Below are 26,020 nucleotides of genomic sequence, written 5' to 3'. Positions count from 1 at the left end.
TGAAACACTTATTTCTTTGCCTAAATAAAATGTTAATATCCATTAAATTGTTTTCACAACAAATAAGTAACTTGGAACCAAAAGAAAATAATCCCAAAAAATATTATTATTCTAATTGGAGTGTATCTCATTGGCCCATTCAAGGGTTAAAAACGCGTTTGGGAGGGTTTTCCAACAGAGCTGCCATTGGTTTGGGATTTTTTCGGTTTTTTTCTTTTTTGGTATTTTTTAGTACTTTAAAAGAAGCTATGAAAATTCAGTGTTGCCAGAATCATGGAAAATAAATAAAAACTGAAATCTGTAAACAATGCAACAGAAGCGAGAATTTTTATTAAAAATTGTTTAGAAAAATGGATAAGCAACCAGAGGTGCTGGAGGCACCGCTACGTCCCTTTAAATTATAAGTATACACCAAAAATGTCTTTGGGTCTTTATTTCATAAATATCTTCTCATCTCAACAGCACGGCTCATCAAGTTGTAAGCCTCACCGGGATTAGTTTTGAGCGTCGCAGCATAATTGTAAGTACTTTCGTTCGATCTCTAAAAGAGATTTAAGTCAAACTGAATTCTATTTTTAGGGTATGGTCGAACTAACCATAGTGCCAAATAATGAAAATCTACGTCTTATTCGATTGAATGCCAAGCAATTGCGAGTCTACAGTGTGGTCCTTAATGATGTGTGCCAGGCCGAGTTCACTTACTTTGATCCGTTCCAGAATATCTGTCAAAAAGAAGCTAAAAGTCGTTCACTCGATGTCTACTCCAAGTACCATCTGGCCGCTGCCCAAATAACCGATCCCGATGTCAACAATGGTGAATTGTTGATTCAAGTGCCTCCGGACGGTTATTCGTTAATCCAAGAGGGACGTGGCCTGCGCATACGCATTGAATTCTCATTGGAGAGTCCCTTGAGTGGAATGCATTTTGTCATTCCACCGACATCAACAGATGAGGAAACGCAACAGAATTGCTCGCACATGTTTACCAATTGCTATGAAAATTCCACCCGTCTGTGGTTCCCATGTGTGGATAGTTTCGCAGATCCGTGCACATGGCGACTGGAATTCACGGTGGATAAAAACTTAACGGCCGTATCTTGCGGCGAACTCCTGGAAGTCGTTATGACTCCAGATTTAAGAAAGAAAACGTTTCACTACTCAGTCACCACGCCGGTATGTGCCCCCAATATAGCTCTGGCTGTTGGACCCTTTGAGATCTATGTAGATCCCCATATGCACGAAGTGACCCATTTCTGTTTGCCTGGCATGTTGCCGCTCCTGAAGAATACAGTCCGATACCTGCACGAGGCATTCGAGTTCTTTGAGGAGACTCTTTCAACCCGCTATCCATTCTCTTGCTACAAGCAGGTGTTTGTAGATGAACTGGACACGGACATCAGTGCTTACGCAACAATGAGCATAGCCTCGGTTAATCTCCTCCATTCGATTGCCATCATTGATCAGACATACATTTCACGTACCTTCATGTCGCGAGCTGTGGCAGAACAGTTTTTCGGCTGCTTCATTACATCGCATCATTGGTCGGATACATGGCTGGCCAAGGGTATAGCCGAGTATATGTGTGGTCTGTATTCCCGGAAATGTTTCGGCAACAATGAATACCGTGAATGGGTGCAAACGGAGTTGGCTCGTGTGGTTAAATATGAGGAGCAATACGGCGGCATTATACTCGATTGCAGTCAGCCACCCGCACCGCTTCCCGTGTCGAGTACCAATCCAGCTGCAGCAGCCAGCAAGCAGCAGGAAATCCATCATTATTTCCCCATTAAGAGTTTGCACACAGTTTCCCCGAAATATGTGGAGGCGATGCGACGTAAGGCTCATTTGGTAATACGGATGTTGGAGCATCGTATTGGCCAGGAGTTGCTCATCCAGGTGTTCAATAAACAACTGGCCCTGGCCACAAATGCGGCATCCACCAAAATTGGTGCCGGCCTCTGGTCCCAGTTGCTCATCTCAACGAATATTTTCATTAAGGCCATATTCACGGTAACTGGCAAAGATATGTCCGTCTTCATGGATCAATGGGTACGCACTGGTGGACATGCCAAATTCTCTTTAACATCAGTCTTCAATCGCAAACGAAACACGATCGAGCTAGAGATCCGTCAAGACTTTGTCAATCAGCGTGGCGTAAGAAAGTACAATGGACCCTTGTTGGTCCAACTGCAGGAGCTCGATGGCACTTTCAAGCATACGCTACAGATTGAGAACACCCTGGTAAAGGCAGACATTACCTGTCACTCCAAGAGCAGACGTAACAAAAAGAAGAAGATTCCCCTATGCACTGGCGAGGAGGTGGACATGGATCTATCGGCCATGGAGTGAGTAAAAGTCTTTACGTTTTCGAAAGCATTTCATTACAGATCTCATATTTCAGCGATTCGCCTGTTCTGTGGATACGTCTCGATCCGGAGATGATTCTTCTACGCGATCTGATCATTGAACAACCTGATTTCCAATGGCAATACCAATTACGGCATGAACGTGATGTTACGGCCCAATTTCAGGCAATCCAAGCCTTGCAAAAGTATCCAACGAATGCCACTCGCATGGCTCTGACGGATACCATTGAGAGTGAGCGATGTTTCTATAAGGTCCGTTGTCAGGCAGCGCACAGTCTTACCAAGGTGGCCAATCAAATGGTGGCTGCATGGAGTGGCCCACCAGCTATGTTGAACATCTTTCGCAAGTTCTTTGGATCTTTCAGTGCTCCACATATAATCAAACTGAATAATTTCTCCAATTTTCAATTATACTTTCTGCAAAAGTCCATTCCAGTGGCTATGGCAGGTAAGTTTGGATCTCCAAGTGAACTAGCTATATCTTATTAACTTTTTATCTCTTATAATCAGGTTTGCGTACTTCCCATGGCATCTGTCCGCCGGAAGTGATGCGCTTCCTCTTCGATCTATTCAAGTACAATGAGAATTCACGAAATCATTACACCGATGCCTATTATCGAGCAGCTCTAGTGGAGGCTCTGGGTGAAACACTGACACCTGTAGTATCGGTGGCCATGCATGGAACACAAATAACCACCGAGAGTCTGTCCACAGATGCCAAGTGAGTGCATGAGAAACTCCTTTCACTCGTTTATTTCTAATTTGATCTTATTTACAGGCTGGTACTGGACGAGGTGACACGTCTGTTGAATATGGAAAAACATCTGCCCTCATATAAATACATGGTGTCCGTTTCCTGTCTCAAAGTGATTCGTAAGCTACAGAAATTGGGTCATTTACCCTCCTTGCCGCACATTTATCGCAGCTATGCGTCATATGGCATATTTCTGGATCTTCGCATTGCGGCCATGGAATGCCTGGTGGACTTTGTCAAGGTCGATGGTCGTAGCGATGATCTGGAAGATTTGATTACATTACTGGAAACGGATCCCGATCCGGCAGCCCGCCATGGTCTAGCCCAATTGCTAATTGATAATCCGCCATTTACACGCGAGTCTCGCAGTCGCCTGGACAAGCCGAATCTTGTGGAAAGATTGTGGTACAGCATTAACACATTAGCCTATGACACCAAATTGCGTTGCGACACTGTCGATCTGTATCACTCGCTTTATGGCACCAAACGGCCGAATTGCTTGCAGGCCAGCGAGAATCAGAACTTCTACAAGGATCTGATGAAGGACAGCGGCGGCGGCGGCAGCAACAGCGTTGGCAATAGTAATTCTAGCTTTAAGAAGACTAAAGAGGAAATCAAACCAATCCCCATCCCATTGGTGGAGACCAATCCGGACAACGATGTTCCAGAACCACCGCCAACTAAACCCCCCGCTATGGTCGCCATTAAACGAACAGCCACCGAAGCCTTTGAGGTGGGCGATGAAATCATCAAATTGGAACGAAGCGAAGAGATTTATGTACTAGATGATGCAGTCAATCAAGTCCAGTCATATGATAGCGAAACTAAAATCAATATACTGCCGGCCGATGATGATAATGACGAAATGCATCAGCTGGCGAAACGGCGAAGGGAACAGATGGACAAGGAGGCATCGTTTGGCATGGGAATGAGTGATATGTCGTCGCATCATGGTTTCGGCGATGAGGGTAAATTCAAAATGGATAATGTTTCCAAAAAGAAGAAGAAGAAGGACAAAAAGAAACACAGGCACAAACACAAGCATAAACACAACAGAGACAAGGATCGTGAACACGATCGCAGCAAAGACAAACGAGATCCGCAAATCTCACGCCTACAGGCCCGAGAGACCGGCACCCCCGATACGCTTAGCTCGGCGGATAGCAGCAACAGCAATAGCACTCCACCGCTTGGCCTGAACTAAGTGATGGCCAAAAAAACACAAAACCATTGAAGATGGTCGAATAGATGGTGTAATAGAAAATAAATACAAATAAAACTTAAAACTTTTAAATACTTACCAACATATCTGTGTAATCGTCTGGATGATCGATGATCTCTGACAAAGTCATATGAATTCCTCTTGATCTTCGTTTTTTGTTCTTCGTAGTATTTATTTTTTGTTTTATAATTTAACTTGCGCAACGTGCTGAAACATTTTTACAATACTTACAAACTAGACAAGGACATTTTAACTAAAAACCAGATGCATCGATACTTGCTAAGTACTAAGCTTTCGCTTTCGTTTGCTCTGCTGCTGCTGGGGGAGCCGCTGCCTTGGGCTCGCTGCCAGCGACCGCAGTGTCCTGTTCGTCGCGTGGCCGCCGCTTCTGGAGGGCATGGGGATGTCCCTCAATGGGCTGCAAATAGGTGACACTGCCGCCGCCAATGCCAGTGGCCGTCTGTTGCTGTTGGAGTTCAGCTGCCGATGGTGTGGAGACAATCTTCACCGACGGCTCTGAGGGGGCGGCCAATGAGCGGGCATGTTGATGCTGATGGGCGGACAATTGCCGTGTGGCCAGACGCATCAAATGGGCATAGTCTACTGGCGGATGATTGCGATATTCGGGATGGTCCTTGACATATTGCTCATACGGCACGGGAACGGGCACTGGAACAGCCTTAACCGGATAGCCAGCATCGACGAGAGCCTGGAATTCGGCCTGAGTGAGGGGTTTGCCATTGGGCGGTGGCAAATTCAATTGTTTTACTTCGTCCAAGGTGCGTAGCTTGTGCACCGATGTTGCTGTGGGTGGGACAGGACGTGACGGCCCAGCTATGCCCGTGCCCTGCGACACGTAGATGCTGGACTGTGAGGGCGATGGCGATGGATAATCGGAAATGGGTGACGGCAGTGAAGTGGGCGTTACGGTGACAGTCCTTTGGCTATGCTTGATGGGATCAGGCGGACTGGGATAGAAATTCGTCGGTGATCCTTGACTGCGATCAGCATAGTCGGCATAGAACAATGCCTTCTGTGGTGCGGCCAATTTATAGTGCTTGGAGCGATGATATTGCTTGGGACTTGGCTTGGGGGCTGCTGTGGGCGTGGGCACCGCCTCCTGGTAATAGTATTGTGACGGCTGCGGTTGATTTGCCGGCTGGGTGGGATAGACAACAGGTCCAAGCCTCTTTTGCTCCAATTGGCTAGGTGGCGCCTGACTGGGACTGGGATAAATGGGAGTGGGCTGTTGATAGTTACTGAATTTGAAGAGCGATGGTATAAATGGTTGATTGTTGGCATCCAGCAGGGAGTTGGGTGTACTGGCCAAATATGCCTTCGGTTGACGCAATGCTGGATGGGATGTTGGCGGTGCTGGATGCTGTGGTGGCGGCAACGGTGCCGGCGGGGGACCAGAGCGGATGCCATGCTGATGCTGATGCTGATGATTGACCAAAGTCGGTTCATTGCTGCTGTCCACATAGGCAAGACCGTGACCGGGTTTATTGGCTGCCAATAGTTTCTCAATTTCACTTTCCAATGAGGATTTGGCCAATGGATGATTGGGCAGTGTCTTGTAACTGATCTGTGGCTGATAGTAGGCAATCTGTGGAGGTAGAGCAGATATTAGTTGTTGTTGCTGCTGTGCCTGATGCAGATGACTCCGTGGCGGTGGCTGTGGCTCCTGCTCCTCGTCCACCTGTTGTTGGTGTTGTTGCTGTTGCTGCTGCTGCACCTGGGACAGAGGCAGATACTTGGGCCCACCACGGCTATAGGCAGGCGACACCAGTTCTTGCTCGGCCACCAGACGTTCACGATAGCCACCTAATCCCAAAATTGGTTCGGCCTGTTGAATAACTTTGTGTGTGGCCGCCGTACTATGTATGGGCAGAGATTTGGGGGATGGCTGCTGCTGTTGCTGGACAAGTGCCTGGGCCTGAGGATGTCCCTGTTGAGGATGATGATGATGTTGTTGTTGCTGTTGCTGCCTCAATTGCTCATGATAGGCACGAACCTGCAGCTCTTCTTCTAGCAACTTTAAGAACTGTTCTTCGGGTATCACCTGATAAGGTTGTTGTTGTTGTTGAGTTGAGCCCTGTTGCTGTTGTTGTTGGTGTCCTTGACTCTGATGATGCTGCGGAGCCGGCAACGGCAATGGCAATTGATAGGGGCCAACTCCCGGATACGGACGCGGACGTGGTTGCGGCTGTATCGATACGGCATAACGTTGCTCCGCCTCCTGTTCTTGCTCTTCCTCTGCCACCGGGGTGACGGTTTTTTTGGGTCCATTGGTCGCACCTTTGCCTTGACCTGCAGCCACAAGGGCCTTGGGCTGGTGATGCCGCATAATGTCTTGCAGATAGACATAGTGCTGCACCTGAAATCATCACAGTAAGAAGTGAATGGGTGGAGTTTAGAGCGATTACAATTACAATTTTCTATTGTGGGTAGCACACCAACTCAATGGCCAATGTCAGCGGCTGTTTAAAATAGAGCTCAACCACATGGTATATGCCATGGCTTTGGCTTGGCTTGGCTTTGGCATGGCATGGCAGGTGGTTATGGTGGTGCTTGTGGGTGCTTCACAGTTGCCATTGCTGTGAGAATGGCGTGGCATCTAAACTAAAGTTTATATAACACTTGAGGCAACTTTGTTGCTGCGGTAACCTGACTTTAGATTCACCTGGGTCTTTGGCTCATTGCAATCGACGGCCAACATAATTCACAAAACCTTACACTAGCCAACAAATTTACTCATAATTTAAGCAAAAAGTGATCAATGCTCTAAATAAACTGAATTTCACTATTTGTCGGAAAGTGCAAATCTTCTTTACAAGGGTAAAAAAAAAAGGTTTTTTTTAAGAAAAATATTTGAGTTGTTTTCGATTTGGCCAAATTGTAATAACTTATTTTATATTGAATCTCGATATTATTTTTATATATTTTCAAATTCCTTTTGATTCTCTTTTGTTAAGTTCTAACATTAATAATTTTAAACCTTGTTGTTGTTCAATCCTATTATCCTTAAATTTGTTGCTCATTTTTGAGAGAAGCTAAAACATATGACTTATTCATTAGTTGTTTGGGATTTTCGGACAATTTTTTAACAAATTATCATTTAAAAAAACGGAAAGAGTTATAAATATTGTGTTTTTTGTTAAATTAACAAGCTTAGTTTTACTCATGCTTGATTCCTATTATGAAAAGTTAATAGAATTTCATTGTTTTAATATGAAATTTAATAATCCAATTTAAGAAGGAAACGTTCAGTTATGAAAGTCACAGATTTTAATGAAATTTTGATATATATTAAAGATTACTTCTTAATTTGAGGCTGTGTAAAATATTTAGATACACTATTCGATATTTTCTCAATAAATCGTGTTTTAAACTATATCTTTGATCGCTTGTAAATCAATTGTATGCCATTTTAATTATGTCTTTATCATTTACAATTGAAGGGTTTATCGTATATACATATATATATATATATATACATAAAGATACGATCTAAGTCAAATGTATGCCATATTCTGTAATATCGAGTATATATATGGAACGATCAAATGTATGACATTTTGTTAAAGAATTTTCTATAATTTTCAATTTTATTTCATTATATCTCTCTATGAAGTAAAAACTCTGATATTGTGAGTAAGAAAAGAGAATCTCTTCTAAGTGATAATCATTTTTTGGTGGAGACTATATGGAAAATGCATAAGAATCATGGATATATTTAGAAAATAGTTTCAATTAAAAACTCCAGATTTTCGGCTCACTGAAGTGAGGAGTCATCAAAATTTCACGACCTTTTCAAAGACTTCCGTTTTGGGGTTATAAGGAGATGAAAGAATTTTGAACAATTTTACGAAACATTGACATTTTGGGAGGTGTCCAGACCCCGCAGACTCTCCCCGCTGTATCCGTCAATAATAAGAATCTCTCAATTGAATTCTTAATGCTTCTGGCAAGTCACTAACTAAAAGTATTTCTAAATTATGTTGTACACTGTCGGATTGTCTTCATCGTATGCGATTCACATTATTATAACAACTAAAAACCCAGGCAAGTCAAGGCGCCATTAGACAAACAGACAGACAAATTATATATATACATATATATCTATGGAGTTCAGGTAGACAGGTCGTCTAAAAGTAGGGTGATTATAACATTATGTCAACTTTCTTCCCACGACAACTCAAAGAAACCCGCCATTGTTTCTTGTCTTCTTTTTTGTTTTATTTTATTTTTTTTTTTTAGGTGGTAGACAAAGTTGCCAATGGCGGATGGTGCAAATTGTAGATGGATGGATGGATGGATGAATGGATGGCGGTTTGTTTAGTTGTTGATGTGGTTGGTTTGCCCCGAAGAGCGGGTGTTGCTGCCGCTGCCGCGTAATAACAACAATAATTTTGCAATTATGCATTTGATGTTACCAATTGTTGTTGTTGTTGTTGCCTGTTGTCGCCGTGTCTGTGTCGTGACTTACTTTTGCCCATTGCATTTATTATATTTATTTGTCAGTGCTTTTCATTTCGCATAGCAATCTCTTTATATATGTACATACATATATATATAAATGTATATATTTTTATACATTTTTCACTATTATTTTGTAAGGTAAAACATTATCTTTGGTTAATTGTAATTGCTTTTGTTGCTTTGTCGTTTGCAATTTGTTCCAAAAACATAAACAAACAGTAAAAAAAAAAAGAAGGCAAATATTGGTCAAGGTTCAGCTTAGATCAGCGAAAGGGAAAATTTGACAATTTGTCTGGGATTGGGGCAGAGCTTTGTCTATTTTTCTTCTTTTGTTTTTATTTTTTGATTATTTCTATTTTGTTGTTGCTGTTGTTGTTGTCGGAGGCAAAGAATCGTGTAAATGCAGGCAATTGGCAGTCACGAGCTCTTCGTCTGATGGCCGGCGGGCCATTCAAATTTTATGTTTTTGACGAAACGCCCGCAAAATTTGCAAAAACAAACAAACAAACAAAGGGACAACAATGTTCAATCAAAATAAACATCATTCATTCAATGTCTCAATCAAGCAACACCAACACACACAAATATATCTCACCTCTTGGCTCTGCTCCAGCAATTGGGCTGCATGTGGACGGGTATTGGTTGCTCCGAAATTTCTCAATTGCGGCTCCTGATGCGATTCATGTTGCTGATGCTGATGCGGTGCTATGGGGCGTATGATAAATTGATTCGGCTTGCCGCCATAAATCGTCTCCTGCCCATCCTCGGGATCATCGCCATGGGCCGCCGCATTGGCGGCTTGATTTGAGGATGCGTCGATGCTACGATGATTGGGATAAATGGGCGTCTCTTTGCCGCCCACTTGTCGTTTATCTTTGGGCGTTTCCGTTTCCAATGCTGCAGTTGAGGCTGCAATTTTGCTATCAGCATTATCATCACTCGAGCTGCTGCTGCTCTTTGATTTACCCTCACCATTGGCCACTGCAGCGGCATCCAAAGCTTGGACACCCAAGAAGCCTGTTAACAGAATACAATTAAAAATAATCAAATCTTGAAATCAAAAAGCAAATTTAAAGTTATCATTAAGTTTACTATTTATCCACTTTCTTATTTAGTCAAATGAATTAACTTCATTTGAGTTTGGTTTTTTTATGGTCAAGAATTAATGTTGCTTGGCTTAGTCTTTGTTTTTACTTTTATTTATAAAGTATAAAACTTTAATTTCTACTCGGACTTGTTTAAAATCCATAAATGTCAAGTCTACGACTTTTATTTCTGCTTCAGATTTGAAAAAAAAAAACCAAAAAAACAAAAATTTTAAACTTTGCCATTTTTCTTACTTTTAAGACAAATATTTTAAACTAAATTATGAATTATTTCTTATTAAAAATATTATGAATATTATTTTAAGGAAACCTTTTTCAACCCTTCTATTTAGTAATTTTGTCAATTTCTTTATATTTTAAGCTAGTCAAGTTTATTTTACTACTTAGATTTTACATTAACTTTAAAATAAATATTTATTTATTTGTTTTTAAGTTATACAAATTACTTTTCGATAGGCTTAAGATAGTTTTTGTTGTAAATTCAATGAAAATTGTTTTTTCATTTCAAAATTCAACGTTTTAAATAATGGTAAACATATTAACATCGAAAAAGATAAAGTATTATAGAAAAACTGATAAATCTTTTGTTTTGTTAAAAATTTTATGTATTTATTATGTAAAATGTGCAATTATATGTATTTAGATCTACAGTGAAACCTCCAAATAGACACACTCAAACTATAATACTAAATTGTTCTCGACTTCAATCCCTAATGGGATCCCTTTTCACTATGATGAAGCAGTACCAAAAAGTATCATTAAAAGGATTTTGAATCAACAAACAGCGAACTTTGTTATAACAAAATAATCTATATAATTAATTTTAGAAAAAAAACTATTAAGTAAGCAAGTAAATCAATAGATATAACCAAGTATTTTGTGAGATCACAATAGCTCCAAAATTTTGGACACGTTTTCTTTATAATTTGAATTTTTATACTTTTCTATATATTCTTTAGATTTACTTTTTGGACTTATCAAATTGAAATTTAATGGTTGAAAAATGTGAAATAATTTCATTATATTTAAGAAATGTAAGTCCTTAGGAACTTGATTACAAATGAACTTTTGATGAGTAACAAAATTTAAGTATTTTCTCCAAGTTTTTATATCAAGTCTAACTAATCTTCCAAAATAATACAATTCAAATAAAAAAAAAAAACAAGTAATTAAATCCTTTAAATACTTAATGTCATGATGATGACATAATGCTTACCAAGGAGAAGCGTTAAGGTCAAAATTCGAATTCTCATTGTGGTGTGTGTGTAGATGTGTGTGTGTGTGTGTTTGCAACTTGCAACTGCAACTTGCAATTGTTCACTGGCAGGAACAACAACACCAACACCTGGGAAACTGCAGCTTCCAGCAGCTACAAACGTAATGCGGGACTAGGAGTAATTGTAATTGAATATCTATATCGTTCCGTGTTTGTTACTTTCACAGTCACTTGGCTTAGTTTGGTTTGGTTTTGGTTTTCGGGCTTTTCTTTTTGTTTTTTCTTATTTTTTTTTGTTTTTGGATTTCCTTGTCAAACAATTCGTTTTACGATGACTGCATCTGCATTAAACATTGCCGGCTGCAAACAAAACAAAACAACAAAAAAAAAACAACAGAAAAAAAGCAGAAGAAAACAGAAAAAAAAAATGAGAAGCACAACACAAAAACCCGGATTATTACAAAATGAAGATTATATAATTGAAAAGATTGGAAGATTCGACACACTTGAAATGGAATGACGAAACTTTAATCTCGAGAAATTTGAATATTCGAATTCCGCGAAAACTCGTTGTGGTTAATCCTTAAAAGCGCGCGAAATTTGTTATACTTTGTTTTTGGTTTTTTTTTTTTATGTGCCTGGAAATGAGGATGAGGTTGGATTGGAGTGGAAAAACAGATGGGTGAATGGATGAATGAGTTGGTGAGATTGACTACCGTTTGCCTGGTTAAGGAGTTGGATTTTCACAGTGTTTTTGTGGGATTTTTTGTTGTTGTTTTGTTGGTTTGTTGGAAATATTTAATAGATCGCGCCCGTTGCACGTTCGACTAACGAATCTTTAGCATTGTGCAGCCGACACTTGTATTTATAAAACCGAAATCGAAAACCGAAACCGAGACCGCCAGCCGAGAGACCGATACATCCGAACCGACCTTTGCGTCGTGCCAGAGCCAGCAGCACCAAAGAGAAAGGTTGGCAGCAGCACCACCAACAACAACAACAACAACAACAGAAACGTCTGTTCCTCTCCTCTATGGGGCTCTCGTCTCCATTTTTTTTTTTTTTTGTTTTTCTTCTTTCGGACGATTGTGGGGGGCTACTTTTGGTTAATTTAACGTTGACGGCTCTGATCTGGTTGTCGGTGGCTAACCGCTAGTTAAGCACTCGCCTTAATGGTAAGGCCCAAGCATTTTGCCTGCCGCCTGGAAGCGCCCCCCAAAATGCTAACGTGACACTAAATTGCCCGCCCCAACTCTTGACTCTGACTTTTTGGACGGCTGCCGGCCATGGTTTTTCGGGATTTAAGACTGTTTTTTTTTGGCGAGGGGGAGGGCTCTTTTGGGCTGGCCGAGGCTAAAGGGCACTTTTGTTTTTGTTTTCGCCAACTCTTGTTGTTTTTTTTTTGTTTTTTTTGTGTTTTTTTTTTTTGGCCATGCGATCACAAAATTGGGCGCATTACTTTTAACAAGCATTTTAGATTTTCATTTGCATTTGCATGGCATATTTAATATATACCTATGTGCATGCCACCACACCCCACCCCTCCATCACCCATCCCCCATCCCCTACCGCAATCTCAACCCCGATGCTATTCTCTTTAAGAGAAAAAGACAAGTTCGCTGCTTAAGTCTTTTGTTTGACATTTCAAATTGGCTTTCGCACACGTTTCACAGTGGCTAGAAAAAAAAAACTGAATGTAAATTCTTCAACAACATTCGAAACCCTTGAAAAGAACAAGACGTACTCAATAATAGTTTTATGTTTATTTCCACAAGTCCTGGCAATTAGTTTTCTATTCTATTCCATTTAATTTTGTAAGTTTCTTTGTAATTATAAAAACAATTAATTTATATTTTAAAATGAATTCTTTATTCCACAATGTACAGAACAAAATTAGTAAAAAACTTCGTTAATCCACCATCCTTTCCATTATCCCAGATGGAACTACCTTTAAAAATTTGCTAAAACAGTGGAAAAAATACCTCAAAATTATCCTTTATTTTCAGGGACATACGCCAAATATATCGAATATAAATTTTATATATGGGATAAAGTTTTTTTTCAAATCGTTTATTAGCGATTTAAATTCTTAGAAATCATTTCTTAATTTTTTTACCAACTAAAAATGTAACTCTTCTCCATTTCGATGTAAAAAACGAAAGTTTTTTTTTTAAATTTTTGTTAATTAATATTTACATGTTGAGGAAAAACAATTAAAATTATTAAAATTATGAGATTAAAGTCAATGAAAAGCTAAGAAAGAGCTAGAAAATATTTAATTTATTTAATTTATTTTCGAATAATTTCTAATGCAATTCAATAAAGGATAAATAAGACTTATGCAAATATTTATCACTTGCTTGGTTTGTTCTAACCACTGTGCCCACTAAGATGATCTTCACAAGTGTGTTTGTATGTGTAATGGAGAAGGGGAGAGGGGATCACTTTTTTTTAGCCCATGCGTGGGCAGCTACACTTAACCTCAGCCATGCCCCGACAGCTTTTTGGCTCTGCTCTGATGCTGCAGCAGCAGCAGCAGCTCAAGTCGGTGGCCAATTTGGCCAATTGCCGTGCAATTTAATTGAACTCGCTTACCTAATGCTAATGTCAGTCTTCGTTTTCGCCTTCATCTCCGACTCCAACTCCAACTGCAACTGCGACTCCCAACTCCGATTTCGATTTCGATTCCAACTTGCAACGTCAACGTTGCGCCGCGTCGGCGGTGGCGGCGGCAACCGTTAGGCTTTTGGAAAATGTCTGCGTTGGTGGTGTCAAAGTTAACACGGTAGCTGTGAAATTTGGCGCTGAGGAAATCCGTGCAAGACTGTTGGACCCGATTTTGCAAGCCATTTCCTCATCCTTAACAAATTGATTAGGACAGTTGAGCTTAAACTAACCAAATAAATAAGTTTGTAATTAAATGGAAGATTTGCGGCTGTAACCGAAAAAAAAAAGAATTTGCGCAACAACAACAACAAGAGCAATGGCAACAGCAGCAGCAATAGTTGTTGTTGTTGTTATTTTGTTCACATTGTCATTTAGTTGTCTGCGTGTTGCTTGTGAAATTTGTTGCATTGCATGCCAAAGCCAAATGCAAGACAACGGCATCAGAAAAAACAACAACAACAACAACAGCAGCAACATCTCTGCAGATGATGCGATCAGCAGCAACAGCAACAACAGCAACAACTGCAACTGCAACAGCAGCAACAGTGGCAACATCTTCTTCTTTTCTTTTACTGCTATTTATTATTATTGTATTTTTTGTCTTCTTTAAATTTTCATCTTCTGCCGTTATTGTTGTTGTTGTTGCTGTTGTTGTTGTTGTTGTTGTTGTTTTCTAACAACCAGAAGTGCAACAGTTTTCAGTTAACTCCACTTAAATCAATGACGATGGCAATGATGATGATGATGATGATGATGAAGACGATGATGATGACTCTGCAAATGCAGTTCACATTTTGGCATTTGCATTTGCTTCATTTTTTCCTCTCCCCCCCCATCCCTTCTACTTCTTCGTTTCTTCTGCTTCTTTTACTTCTAGCGACAGTTTTATGCTCCAAATTTTATGTGTGCTTAAATTCATCGAGTTATAGACCGGCAGTCAACCTTAACATTTACTTTAGACTTTTCATATGCACATATCTTGCTTGACCGAAAACATTTACCAAAGTCTTAATTGGCAACTCTTTGGTTACATTTTGACGTTTTTTCCTACTGTTTGCTGCTGTTGTTGTTAATGAAAATATATATACATATGTGTTGGACAATCATCATGTTGCACAATGATATACTATGTCCATTGTCGGGGACATGCGAAGACACAAAAATTGGATCGCCAACAACAACAGACCCAGACACAGACACAGACCCAGACAGACATGTAAACCCACTCTATATGTTTAGATGTGTGTATGTATGTGTGTCTGCCACAATTGTCATTAAAAATACCTCAACATATGACATGGCAAAGTTAAATTAATGGTAGCTGGATAATAAAACTAAATAATGTATAATTTAACTACAACAAATGGCAATTAAATTGCCATTGAAATGAACTGAACTCCAACTGAACTGAGTTATTACGGTTATGTAGTAAAATTTAATTTGTCTTACTTACAACTAGATATATGTATGTACCTACAATGTGCCACAATTATGGAAAATATGTATGTACAGACCATCTTACATCTAATCACTTGAGAAAACAAATTTTTGACAATTCAAAGATCTTGAAATGGAAAGTCAGAGTCCTAGATCAACTTCGATTAGGTTTTTCTTTTTAACTTAAATTTTAAATTTAAATTTTCGTTTTTGTTATTTTGTTTATAACTATTTATAACACAGTGTGACGAAATTTCCAAAATTTCTTTAAAAACACAAGTAATTTTAAAGTCAAACTGTATAGTCAAAATAGTCAGGACATTTCTTCAAAATATTCTTCTAGAGGCAAAACACCTTTGAATGGGCATGTCTTGAAAATCTCTTGACCATTTTTGGATTGAGTAAAGAAAATATCACTCCAAATAACAAAATGCTGCCAGTGACAACAAAATTAAACAAAATTCTCTCAAATCTCATATAAATTGATAAGTTTAGAGTTAATAGGTTTAATTGTAAGATAAATAATAATTTTGTTTGTATTGGAAAATGAAACAACAAACAAACAGAAGATAGAAATTGAGAAATTGTTCTTGGATATCCAAGACTTTCAGTTTAAGAGGTAAACTATGATTTTTGACGAATGAAATTTCCCTAATTTAAAAAAAAAACGCTTTCTTTCCTAGATGCATTTACAAATAATTATGGTTTTCTTTTTCATAGAAGGCCACTTCAAACAGTTTTTTACTGAGAATCTACTTATTAATATAAATTACATATTTATTATTATTCATATGTGTATATATCCTGTTTTATGCCAGACAGAGCATCCCTGCCTTTGCTCATTATCCATGCAGTGTTAAATGAATGATTTTCATATTAAACTTATTCCTTGTGCACACTTCTTTCTAGGGAAAAGTGTCTCATTCTAGAATTTCCTTTGATGTCCTTTATATAACGGCTCAATATCAAATGAAATTCAGATTATCAAATTAAACAAAATCTCCTGAATTTAAAAAGGGGAAAATTAAAGGCAATAGAAGCACAAAAAAGTTGATAGAATATTAGACAAATTTATCCTTATTGTTTCCAAAATAGCATGAAAACAACGCTTAGATTAACAAGATGAAATTCATATGAAAATACATTGTTGGGCATTTCTCGGTTCAACTTGAGTTAAGTTAGTTCATTTAATTCCCATTATGGATACCAAAAAGACAACAAAACTCTGTCAATAATAATTAGCCTGACGATATACTCTTTTTCCTGTACATCCTAACAAACTTTTTGAATGATTTCTATGCCATTTCCAGGAATTTATTGAAGACGTCAAGTACAAGGAGTTTGCCTTATTTATGATCAAGGAAATCAAGATATTTCTAATCCCATTAGACCCCACTTTTGGATAATACTTAAATCCTTTTCTTCATTATGTTGTTTTTAATGTTTGCTTTTAGCATTGTTGGCAATTAATTGTTTAATTAAAGTTTTGTGGTTTTTATGTTAGAATTAAATCGGTTATGGCTATGGTTAAGTAGTATAAGCCAATAGTAGTCGTTGGCTTAAGTGAAATAGCATTCATTGCCTTGGCTTGTGGCAACTTTTTGTTAAGATTTTCATCAAAAAACAACAAAACAACAAAAATTGTTATTGTATTGTTTGTATGTAGTAAGATTACAAGCCCATTCTTTTAGAGGGGGTAATCAAATGTAATGTGTGAATATTTCACATGTTTCTTTTTGCGGTTTTAATCACACACAACGTCGGCCATTTAAGACATACTAATGGAAGAACTTAATTGTGTATGTGTGTGTGTGTGTGTGTGTGTGTGCGTGTGACCACAAGAAATCCATGGCCAACTATCCATTAATGTTGGGTCACTTATGAGTAAAGTGAAGAAAATTGAACAGTTAGTGAGTGAGTGAGCATCAAATTGATCCTTATGGAACTCATCTTGTTCACTGATTCAATTGTTCATTGACTCTTTTGTTCACTGACTCACTTAATCATTCACAATTTTGTTCAGTTTTTCTTACACTAAAGCAAATTATCACACTTCTGACCTCTAGATAAGTTTTTGAACTGAATCCTTATAACAATAAATCGTGAAAAATCTAATTTTTTCTTTTCCAATCAATCAATTTCTTGTTTTTATAATAATTGAATTGGTAATATGGATGGATTAGTAGTTGCAAGCTAAGCTTTATATACAATCGAAGATGCGAATATAAGAACTTATCAAGAACCTCTGAATAAATTCAGTACAGAATGAACAAATGAGTCTGTGAGTCAACTAATCAAATGAATTAACTAAACAAATGAGTAAGTGAGTCCATTCAGTGATTGAGTGGATTTTTTTTTTATTGCGGGGAGAGCCCTGGATAATCAGTAGAATCTGTGGCAAACAGGTACATAAAAAATTTCATAATTTCCAAATAGAACAAATTTGAATATTAAAGTATCAAAAGAATTTGAATATTGCAGTGTCCATGAAAATAGGGGGTGGGAAATAGGGGGGTTGGAGCAGGTCGCTGGTTAGTCCACTCCGTGCGGCAGGTCGAGAACATGGAGTCTTCTTAGGCGTCTGGTGGTTGAGCTGTTATCGTTCACTTATTGAAAAGTAATTCATTCACTCACTAGTTCATCACAAAATGAGTCTTTTTGTCCAATACTACTAACCCTATACAAATGTGAGCTGATGGGTTACAGGATTATGGGAATAATAATGTTAAGTTCCGCATTAGTTTTGATTTCTCGGTTCAATTGAGACTTGCATAATATACATATATATGTATTTTGGCACGCAATGTAGATCGGCCCATTGATATGACAAGGGCGTTGTCTATATGCATACATACTATATGGAACTCGAACTCTTTTGCCTGCCTCAGCTTGTTATAATCTAATTAAGGCAGCTGCAACAGTCACTGCAACTGCAAAAACTGACGGGAAACAAAAGCCCAGTAGCAGATGAATCAGATCTTCTGTATTACCATATACACCTATATATATATATATATATATATATATGTATATGGTGTTTTTTTTTCTATTTATTTATTAGCAGATTTTGCAGTTTTTTGTATTCTTCTCACGCCCAGACATGTAAATAATGTTGTTGCCTGCAGCAACAACAACAACAACAACTAGCCGGGTGTGTCAAATGACGATGGCAACTAAGACTAAGTTTACATGCCTCACTGCCTTGCCACCAAAACGTCTTAGCCATGTTAGTTCGGGGGTAGTGTGAAAATCTTGTTGACTTGTTAGTTTTTATTGCTGTTGTTGTTATTTCTTTTATTATTATTTTTTCACTCTTCTCATTCATAACTTTGTGTCTTTGTGTGCTCATTGTTTGTGTGTGTGTGGTTGAGCTGTAACTTTTATGTATTGGTATTATTTGCTGATGGTTTTTGATGATTGCAACGCTTTTCTGATTTCATTCATTAATGCTCCCAAAAAAAAAAAAGAAAAAAAAGAAGAGTTAAGCAATGGAAAATATGTGAAAAGAGAGTCTTTAACTTATTAGTGCGTAGAATTCCGCAATCGATTTTTCTTTTCTTCTCTTGCCCTCTGACATTTTTATGCTATGCAAATTGCATAATCATATCGATGATGCTTTAGCATATTAGTTTTATATAGTTAGTCAATAAATTTGTTAACAAGGTCGACAGCATCATTCCAGCCATATACATATATTGAGATCCATCTCAATGGGGAAGGCGACGGGGACGGTTAAGGGGAGTTCATAATCGTGAATGGAGAGCATTAAATTCAACATTCGACATTAGGGCATTATAATGTTCATAAGCATTGTACACACACAACAACAACAACTCGTATTTTAACCAAATTAACACACTCTCTGCACACATTTCTTTCAAAGATCACAAGGAGTGAGAGGAGGAGGAGGAGGAGAAGGAGGTAAACCGACATTATGGAGCGTTTGATTTGGCCATTAAATGTTTGCCTAGCCGCCAAAGCCTGCCATTTATACTTACAAAACACTTGCAGCTTTTGTTGCTGCTGTTGTTGTTGCTGTTGCTGTTGCTCTCCAAAATTAAAACCAGGAAAAATGCAAATCATATAACAATACAAGTCAAAAAGTCAGCTGAAGAAAATGTTCCATGGTTCATGTAATTCCCCCAATGGGAAATTGTCTACAGTTGACTGGACCTGGACGCTCGCTATCCATGCTCATTAGCAAATTATTTTGGCATATGTGTGTGTGTGTTTATCTTTCTATCCTCTCTCTATATGAGTGTGTGTGAGCCACGCTTGAACAAACCCGGACACGGATTCCACCTGCAGAAAAGACCCAAAAACCAAACCCCCATAGCCTTAAATTGGACAAACAACTTATTAAGCAGGGCAGGTGGCCAAGGGGGCACCTTCATCTCATAAATCATGAAATTGTTGTTAACGCTTCACTGCTTCTCCCCCAAAAAAAAACCAAAAAAAACTAAAACATTAAATAATTTTCATTTATTTTGCTTTTGCCTCACAACAAAATTTATGCAAAACAAAATTAGAATGCTCTTTAAATAAATGCGAAAATCAAATTAATAACTATTTAGTTAAGCTTCAGTTTGCTTTTGACAGTTATGATTTATAAATGGTTTAAACATTTTGTTGCAATCGCATTTGTTTATATGCAAAGTGCTGCAATTATTCGCATCTCATTTGTGTCCACATAGACTGACTAACTGACTGACTGACTAACTGACTGACTGACTGGCTGACATACTAAGTGGACTGGGGGGAGCACTTAACTATTCTAGCATACTTAACTACTGGAAGCACTTAAAACTTTGCTCCAGAACGACGTTTTTTTTTTAATTGGTTATAAAATGAAGATTAAAAAGAACTAGAAATAGGAAAGTTTAGGCTATTCGTTTAGATATTCCGACATGGCAAATGAAATCGAAATTTGATTCATAAAGTTAAAAGGCCAACACATTAAGAACATCTTTTCATTCATATGACAGCTACTCAATATTCAATATATCTATTCGATCTACTTGAATACGTAGATATAATTTTCCTATGTACAATACTTGGCATTTGTGTAGCTTGAAAAGAAAATTGAATCAAAGGTCAATGTAAAAGCGAACACAAAGTAAATAAATCTTAGTTTAGTCACCTTAGTCCCAGTCACCTAGCCTAAGTTCGTATTTAAGCCATATATTAAAGGTTTTCGCTCATTTTTCCTTGCCATATTATATTATCACCCATCGAACTGTATAACTATGTATATAAAAATTTCTCAGCTGAAAAGCAATCGCTATAACTCTGTAAAATCTTCCTATCACATATAGCTTTAAGAACATTGTACTATCAAAGAGCAATAAAGCAAATAATGAATGAATAAAAGTAAATAATTTAATGTGAAAAAGATGCTTTAAAACTGAATTAGATGATTTTTAAGATTAAGCTAGTAACTGTTTTCATTAAGCGATAAACAAAGGTCAATGGCTTTAGAAGAAGATTTTATTGACTAAAACTAATGATAATTAATTAAAAAGGTTTTCCTCTATAAGTATATTGCATAATACTGACTAAAATGAATATGACCAGAAATTAGTAACAGATAATATTCAATTAAAAATATATTGTAAATACTCAATCGAAACATCACAATTTTTAAGTCTTCAAGCCAAAGACATGAATAAAACTAAACAAAAAACAACAAACTAGTAATTGGGAATGGTAAAGACATAAATTTACTAATTGTTCAGGAATTGTTTGTCCTTCTTCAAACAAAAACAAAACGATTGTTATTTGTTTTTCATTACATAACATTCAGCAGGTTTAGGGCTTTTAATATAAATATTTATACTCTTCATTGCAAAACTCAAAGGTATTAAGTAACTAAGTATATCGGGCTTGAAATGTAAAAAGGAGATTGGATTTTGACTATCAACAGGTGCTTCAGTTTTATGGGAAAAATTCATTATGATGGGATGAAGTAACCCTTAAGCAGGAAAGGAATAAACATTTTGTTTTAAGGATGCCCTTTTCAAATGTCCTTAATAACATTATGCCGTAGAAGAAATGCCTTTTTAACATTAAGATCCACAGAAAAAGAATCTCAAAAAATCGTCTTAACTGCCAACTAAATGAATCCAAATTTCGGATTGGCGGAGAAAAACTTCGAAAGGATTGCTGGCAAGGTTTGTGCTTAAAGATCAAAGGACCTGAATGGTACTCCACAGATTCATAAGATGCCACAAAAGTTTGTTGACTTAACGTGCGCTGAAAACTAAGGATGAATGGACTTAATATTAATTCTATTATTCCTTTAAACATAAATTACCGACGTAGAAGAATAATGTACATACTTATATGGTTTTTAATGATATAGATTTTTATATATTTTTTATTTCAATCAACTTTTTATTGCAACAAAAAACTCATCTGAAATCACAAATTAATGTGTATGCAATTTTACATGTTTGCTAATTATAGATTTATTAGTCAAATTTATGTATATTTAGGAAAGTTTCGAAATCCACATCATACACAATCGAATCATTACTACAAATTTCTGTAATCTTCTTAAATTTTTTTTCCTTTTTGTTTTTTTTTTTTTTTAAATGTATGCAAATTCCAGCATTTGAGTGCCAAGGTCTTTTACAAGAAAACCAAAGAGAGAAAGACAAAAACAAAAAAAAAAAGCATAACGAGTAAAACAAAAAGACAAATAAACATATTATTGTTAACGATGTGAACAATTTTTGGTGGATACAAACAAAGGTTTCGGTTAAATACAAACAATTAAGCACGCACCCGCACATGAAAATGATGGCTGAAGGAGAAGAAGATGGAGATGGATGGATGGATAGATGGATGGATGGATGGTTGGATGGGGGCCAGGGGCAAAACAGTTGGCGTCCGCTGACATTTCAATAGAACTGCCAAATGATTTCATTTAGCACAATTTATGGGCCCATATGTTACAAAGCTACCGATTCTACAGCGATAGACAAACGAAATGGTATTCTTCTTCGTTTTTTTCCCCCCTTATTTTTTGTTGTTGTTGTTTTTTTTTATGTTACCCAACTAACTGGTAACCAAGTTAACCAAGTCCCAGAGCGCCAAGCTCACTACCTTGGCATTTAAAGGTAGTAAAGTGCACACAAAAAAATGAACCAAGCAAACAGGAAGATTGGCAAAAAAAAATAAAAAAAAAGCAACAACAACAAAAACAAAATACATAGAAATAAAAACGCCGACAAGCACCGCTGAAAATTTCTTAATAGAAGCGACAAAAACAACAACAACAACAATAAGTGCAATAAATAAAGAAAACTAAATAAACTTTAAAACAAATGAAGTGAGTAAGTCGTCGCAACGACTTTTATATACCATGCAAGAAGTAGAACCTCGAGTACTAAGTGTTCATATTTGGGAACTTTCAGAGTCTTGAATCGACCTAATGATATGATGAGAATTGTCGAATTTGTAGGACCTATCGTAATGGTGGTTTTTGGGGCTGTAAAAGGGGAGAGCTTTGCTCCCTAAAGTAGGCAATATGCAGTTCAAGCAATTTACTTTTTGAAACTTATGTTCTGTGCCTAAGACTTACGTAGTTCTCAAAGCAAAGTTCAAAGGCATAAGGAAAGTTATAAAGGCTATTGCATACTTTGAGGAGCAAAGTATTCCCTAAGATCCTAGATCGCCATAAGCTATATACACATACATCCAAAGTATATAAAGTGAAAGCTCTAGATGGGGACTGGCGGTATTGAAATTGTTTTTCTAGTAATATTTAAAATTTAAATAATCAATAGACGAAACAAAAAATCTCTAGTCTCTCAAATATATAATAAATCACTAAAACCAAAACCCTCTTAGGTTTGTAGTTAAACTAGAAAACTATTCTTCTTCAAAATATAATATTAAAACACAGCTCGAAAAGAAGAAGCCACACCCCAAAACGAAAGGACACTTTTCCAAAATATTATGGATCTGTGGTTTAAATTTTAAGATTATCTCTGATTTCAGACATTTCGTTGCTTTGGAATAAAACTAATGGAACTAACTTACTTATTCTAATACATTCTAATTCTAATATTCTAAAACATTTTGAAAGATGTCTAAATTTGCTGTTTGAAAAGTCAAACAACAGTAGAAAACGGTTTAATTATATAGAAACTATTGCTTTTTAAAAGGTTTCATTGAAAAAGTAACCAAGATATGGTTATGAAATTATCCAAAATTTCTATTTCAAGTATATGAAATTAAATTCAATTAAATTCCAATTAATTTAAAGTATAAAGTAGAATTCGTTTTAAATAAAACGAAAATTAGATATTAAAATTAAATAAGTTGCAATCCACAAGAAAACTATTTAAAAATTATAAAAAAAAATGTTGCATTTGTTGATATTAAGACAAACTATATAATAAGTATTATACCTATTTCAGATTTCGTTGCCTATTATAACTTGAATATACCCAATTTTAGCCAATTAATGCAAAATAAAAAATCTATATATATGTAATATATGTATGTCTAAATATAAAAAGCGCAAAATAAAAAATAAAAAAACAGACCCCAAGCAGATTCAAACAGCCTGGGGGCCTGCTGTTGGCATCATAGACAACAACAACAACAACAACAACAACAACAACGACTTGGAATCACAAATTAAATGTTAATAGTAGTATCGATGTAGAGGCCCCCCTGCCCCCTCGCTTACAATAATGCAAAAGTCTAAGACAAAAACCGGATTTTGTGGCAGACAAACATATAATAAGACGACGAATAATCGAGAGAGAACAATGCGCGCATAAATCTGCGCGACAACAACAACAGCAACAACAATTTACCAAATACTTCAAGACTGAATGACTGATAGTCCGGGATTAGCGTCATCTAGAGGAGAGTCCACACAAAAACCTGCCACTGTTGCAAGTAATGAAATTAAAACTTGACATTGTGTGACTGAGCCCCACTTAATATTGTGTGTATGGTGTAAGGAAGCGATGAGATTCCCCCCAAAAAAATGAAATACATATACGCATATTAAGTGACAGATTACATAATGACCACCACCAGCAGCAGCAGCAGCATCATCACACAATCCACAATCCTACGTGACATGCAGTGAAAGTTAATTTGGCAAAAATATGTAGAAAAATTATGAAATGAAATGTATTTTTCCTTTCGACTGCCACTACACATTGGCAGCATTGTATTCGAGAAAGACCGAGAAAGAGAGAGAGAGAGACAGAGAGGATGCGAGAGAGAGGGAAATGAAGGCAGTAAGTGGCAAGTGGCATGTGGCAAGCGGAAATGGATATACAGAGTCCCATACTGTGGGAGCCAAGTAGGGCCAACACGAACAGCCAACACCAAACAACAGCGGCAGCGGCAGCCACCGCCGAGCATCACTTATGCCGCCCAAAAGGTTAATAAATAAATTTTAGATAAACAGGAAGAGTTCCAATGCAACACACCGACTATTGTATGCTCTTTAAATGAAAGTCATGATCACAAAATGAAAACATGAACTAATATTAATAAAAAGTTACCTCATATTAAAGTCCAATTAGTGATTATTTAGAAAACATTTCCAAAAATTTATAACTCTTTTTGTTTGCTTTAGGATAATGCCAAATATATATTCGATTCGAGTCGAAATTGGGTCTCAAGTCTCAAATTAGGTATATCAAAATGAATCGTGAAAGATAATGCCAGAAATTATTCGATTGGAAGCATTAAATTGGCTCTTAAGGATACTTTCCTTTATGATCTTCTATATCTCTCTTTTCGATGCTTATAGATGTTGGCAAATCCTCATAGTAGTGCCTGGAAGGACTCCATATTAAGTATTGCAAATTGAACATCCTGAATCACATCAGGTCGCTCTCAAATCAAATCATAGATGTTGGCAAATATTCAAGCTTAATGCCTGGAAGGTCTGAGTAATTCAAATCTTTAAAGAAGTAAATTCGATATCAAGGATAAGAAAATCACATATCACATTATATAGTTGTTAGACCCACAATTTCTAGTTAGGGCATTAATGAAAGTTTCAGGTTCAAATCCGCGCCCTCGTCCGCACTTAATCAACATTTAGCGTGTGCCATTTTATATTTCTCTCTCCCTCTCTCTCTCGCTGTCTCTTTCTCTGTTTCGTCTTGAAATGACAATTAAATGGGCAGCAAATTGGCGGCCAAGAGACAAGACCAAGGTGGAGAGACCAGACCAGACGACCAAACGACATTTCTTTTGGCATTGTTCGTTCAGCTGGGAAGCCGCCGCCGCCGCCGCCGCCGCCGCCTCTCACCTGAGGCCAGTTTAGAAAGGCTGATGGTGAGGCCTTTCCTACAAATAACAAAGGAAAGGTCCAGTCCATATGGTGCAGCACTGAGATCCACATGATATTGTTTATCTACATATACAACACACAGGTGGTGAATTTTTAGAGGGTCTATATAGGTTTTATTAAAACATGCTACACACACTTAGTTACATGATGGTTGGAGTTGTAGTTGGGATTGTTGTTGTTGTTGTTTTGTATGCTGTTGTTGTTGTTTTTGTTGTTAGCGCATTTGTTGTACAATCATTTATTGTGCTTGTGTGTGTGTGCAGTTTAATGTTTCATTTGAAGTAGACTTTGTTTTGCTCTTTTGTATTTTCTTTTTGCTTTTGTTTGTTTTTCTTTTTTTTTCTTTTATCAATTTTTTTTTTTTTTTTTTTTTTTTTGTTTAAACCCAATCACTGGGTTTGACTGGGTGTTATTCCAAAAGTTAATATCTATGT

The 26,020-nt window shown here is 37.2% G+C and overlaps 2 protein-coding genes and 1 long non-coding RNA gene across 3 annotated transcripts; 1 reads left to right on the top strand and 2 right to left on the bottom strand.

Moving 5' to 3' along the window:
* The first annotated feature begins 261 nt into the window (after positions 1–261).
* LOC6638525 (transcription initiation factor TFIID subunit 2) lies at positions 262–4,413 on the top strand. The gene is made up of 6 exons (XM_002062169.3): positions 262–400; positions 466–520; positions 580–2,345; positions 2,402–2,814; positions 2,877–3,087; positions 3,145–4,413. Exons 1-6 carry the CDS (start codon positions 351–353, stop codon positions 4,322–4,324), a joined length of 3,675 nt encoding a protein of 1,224 aa, XP_002062205.1. The 5' UTR covers positions 262–350; the 3' UTR covers positions 4,325–4,413.
* Positions 4,414–4,561: 148 nt separating this feature from the next.
* Positions 4,562–13,772, bottom strand: LOC6638527 (trithorax group protein osa; the record flags this gene model as incomplete). Its single annotated transcript, XM_023180649.2, has 3 exons — positions 4,562–6,719; positions 9,420–9,841; positions 13,742–13,772. Coding segments are annotated over 3 exons (2,544 nt in total), but the record flags the coding sequence as incomplete, so codon positions are not given.
* An 11,038-nt stretch (positions 13,773–24,810) lies between these two features.
* Positions 24,811–25,920, bottom strand: LOC124460723. Its single transcript, XR_006954739.1, has 2 exons — positions 25,261–25,920; positions 24,811–25,190 (listed from the first exon to the last, which is right to left on the bottom strand). It is a non-coding gene; the product is annotated as an uncharacterized LOC124460723 (long non-coding RNA).
* Positions 25,921–26,020: the final 100 nt, after the last annotated feature.

Source organism: Drosophila willistoni (genome assembly GCF_018902025.1).
Source record: "Drosophila willistoni isolate 14030-0811.24 chromosome XR unlocalized genomic scaffold, UCI_dwil_1.1 Seg144, whole genome shotgun sequence".
Lineage (NCBI taxonomy): Eukaryota > Metazoa > Arthropoda > Insecta > Diptera > Drosophilidae > Drosophila > Drosophila willistoni.
Note: the sequence above shows the minus strand (reverse complement) of the source record. Positions and strands in the feature narration are given on the sequence as shown.

Bases quoted from the DNA above. Each gene is read 5' to 3' on its own strand.
- LOC6638525 (XM_002062169.3), top strand. From the start codon at position 351: ATGGATAAGCAACCAGAGGTGCTGGAGGCACCGCTACGTCCCTTTAAA. The intron at 521-579 runs GTAAGTACTTTC...TTCTATTTTTAG, and splicing joins TTGAGCGTCGCAGCATAATT to GGTATGGTCGAACTAACCAT. The intron at 2,346-2,401 runs GTGAGTAAAAGT...CTCATATTTCAG, and splicing joins ATGGATCTATCGGCCATGGA to CGATTCGCCTGTTCTGTGGA.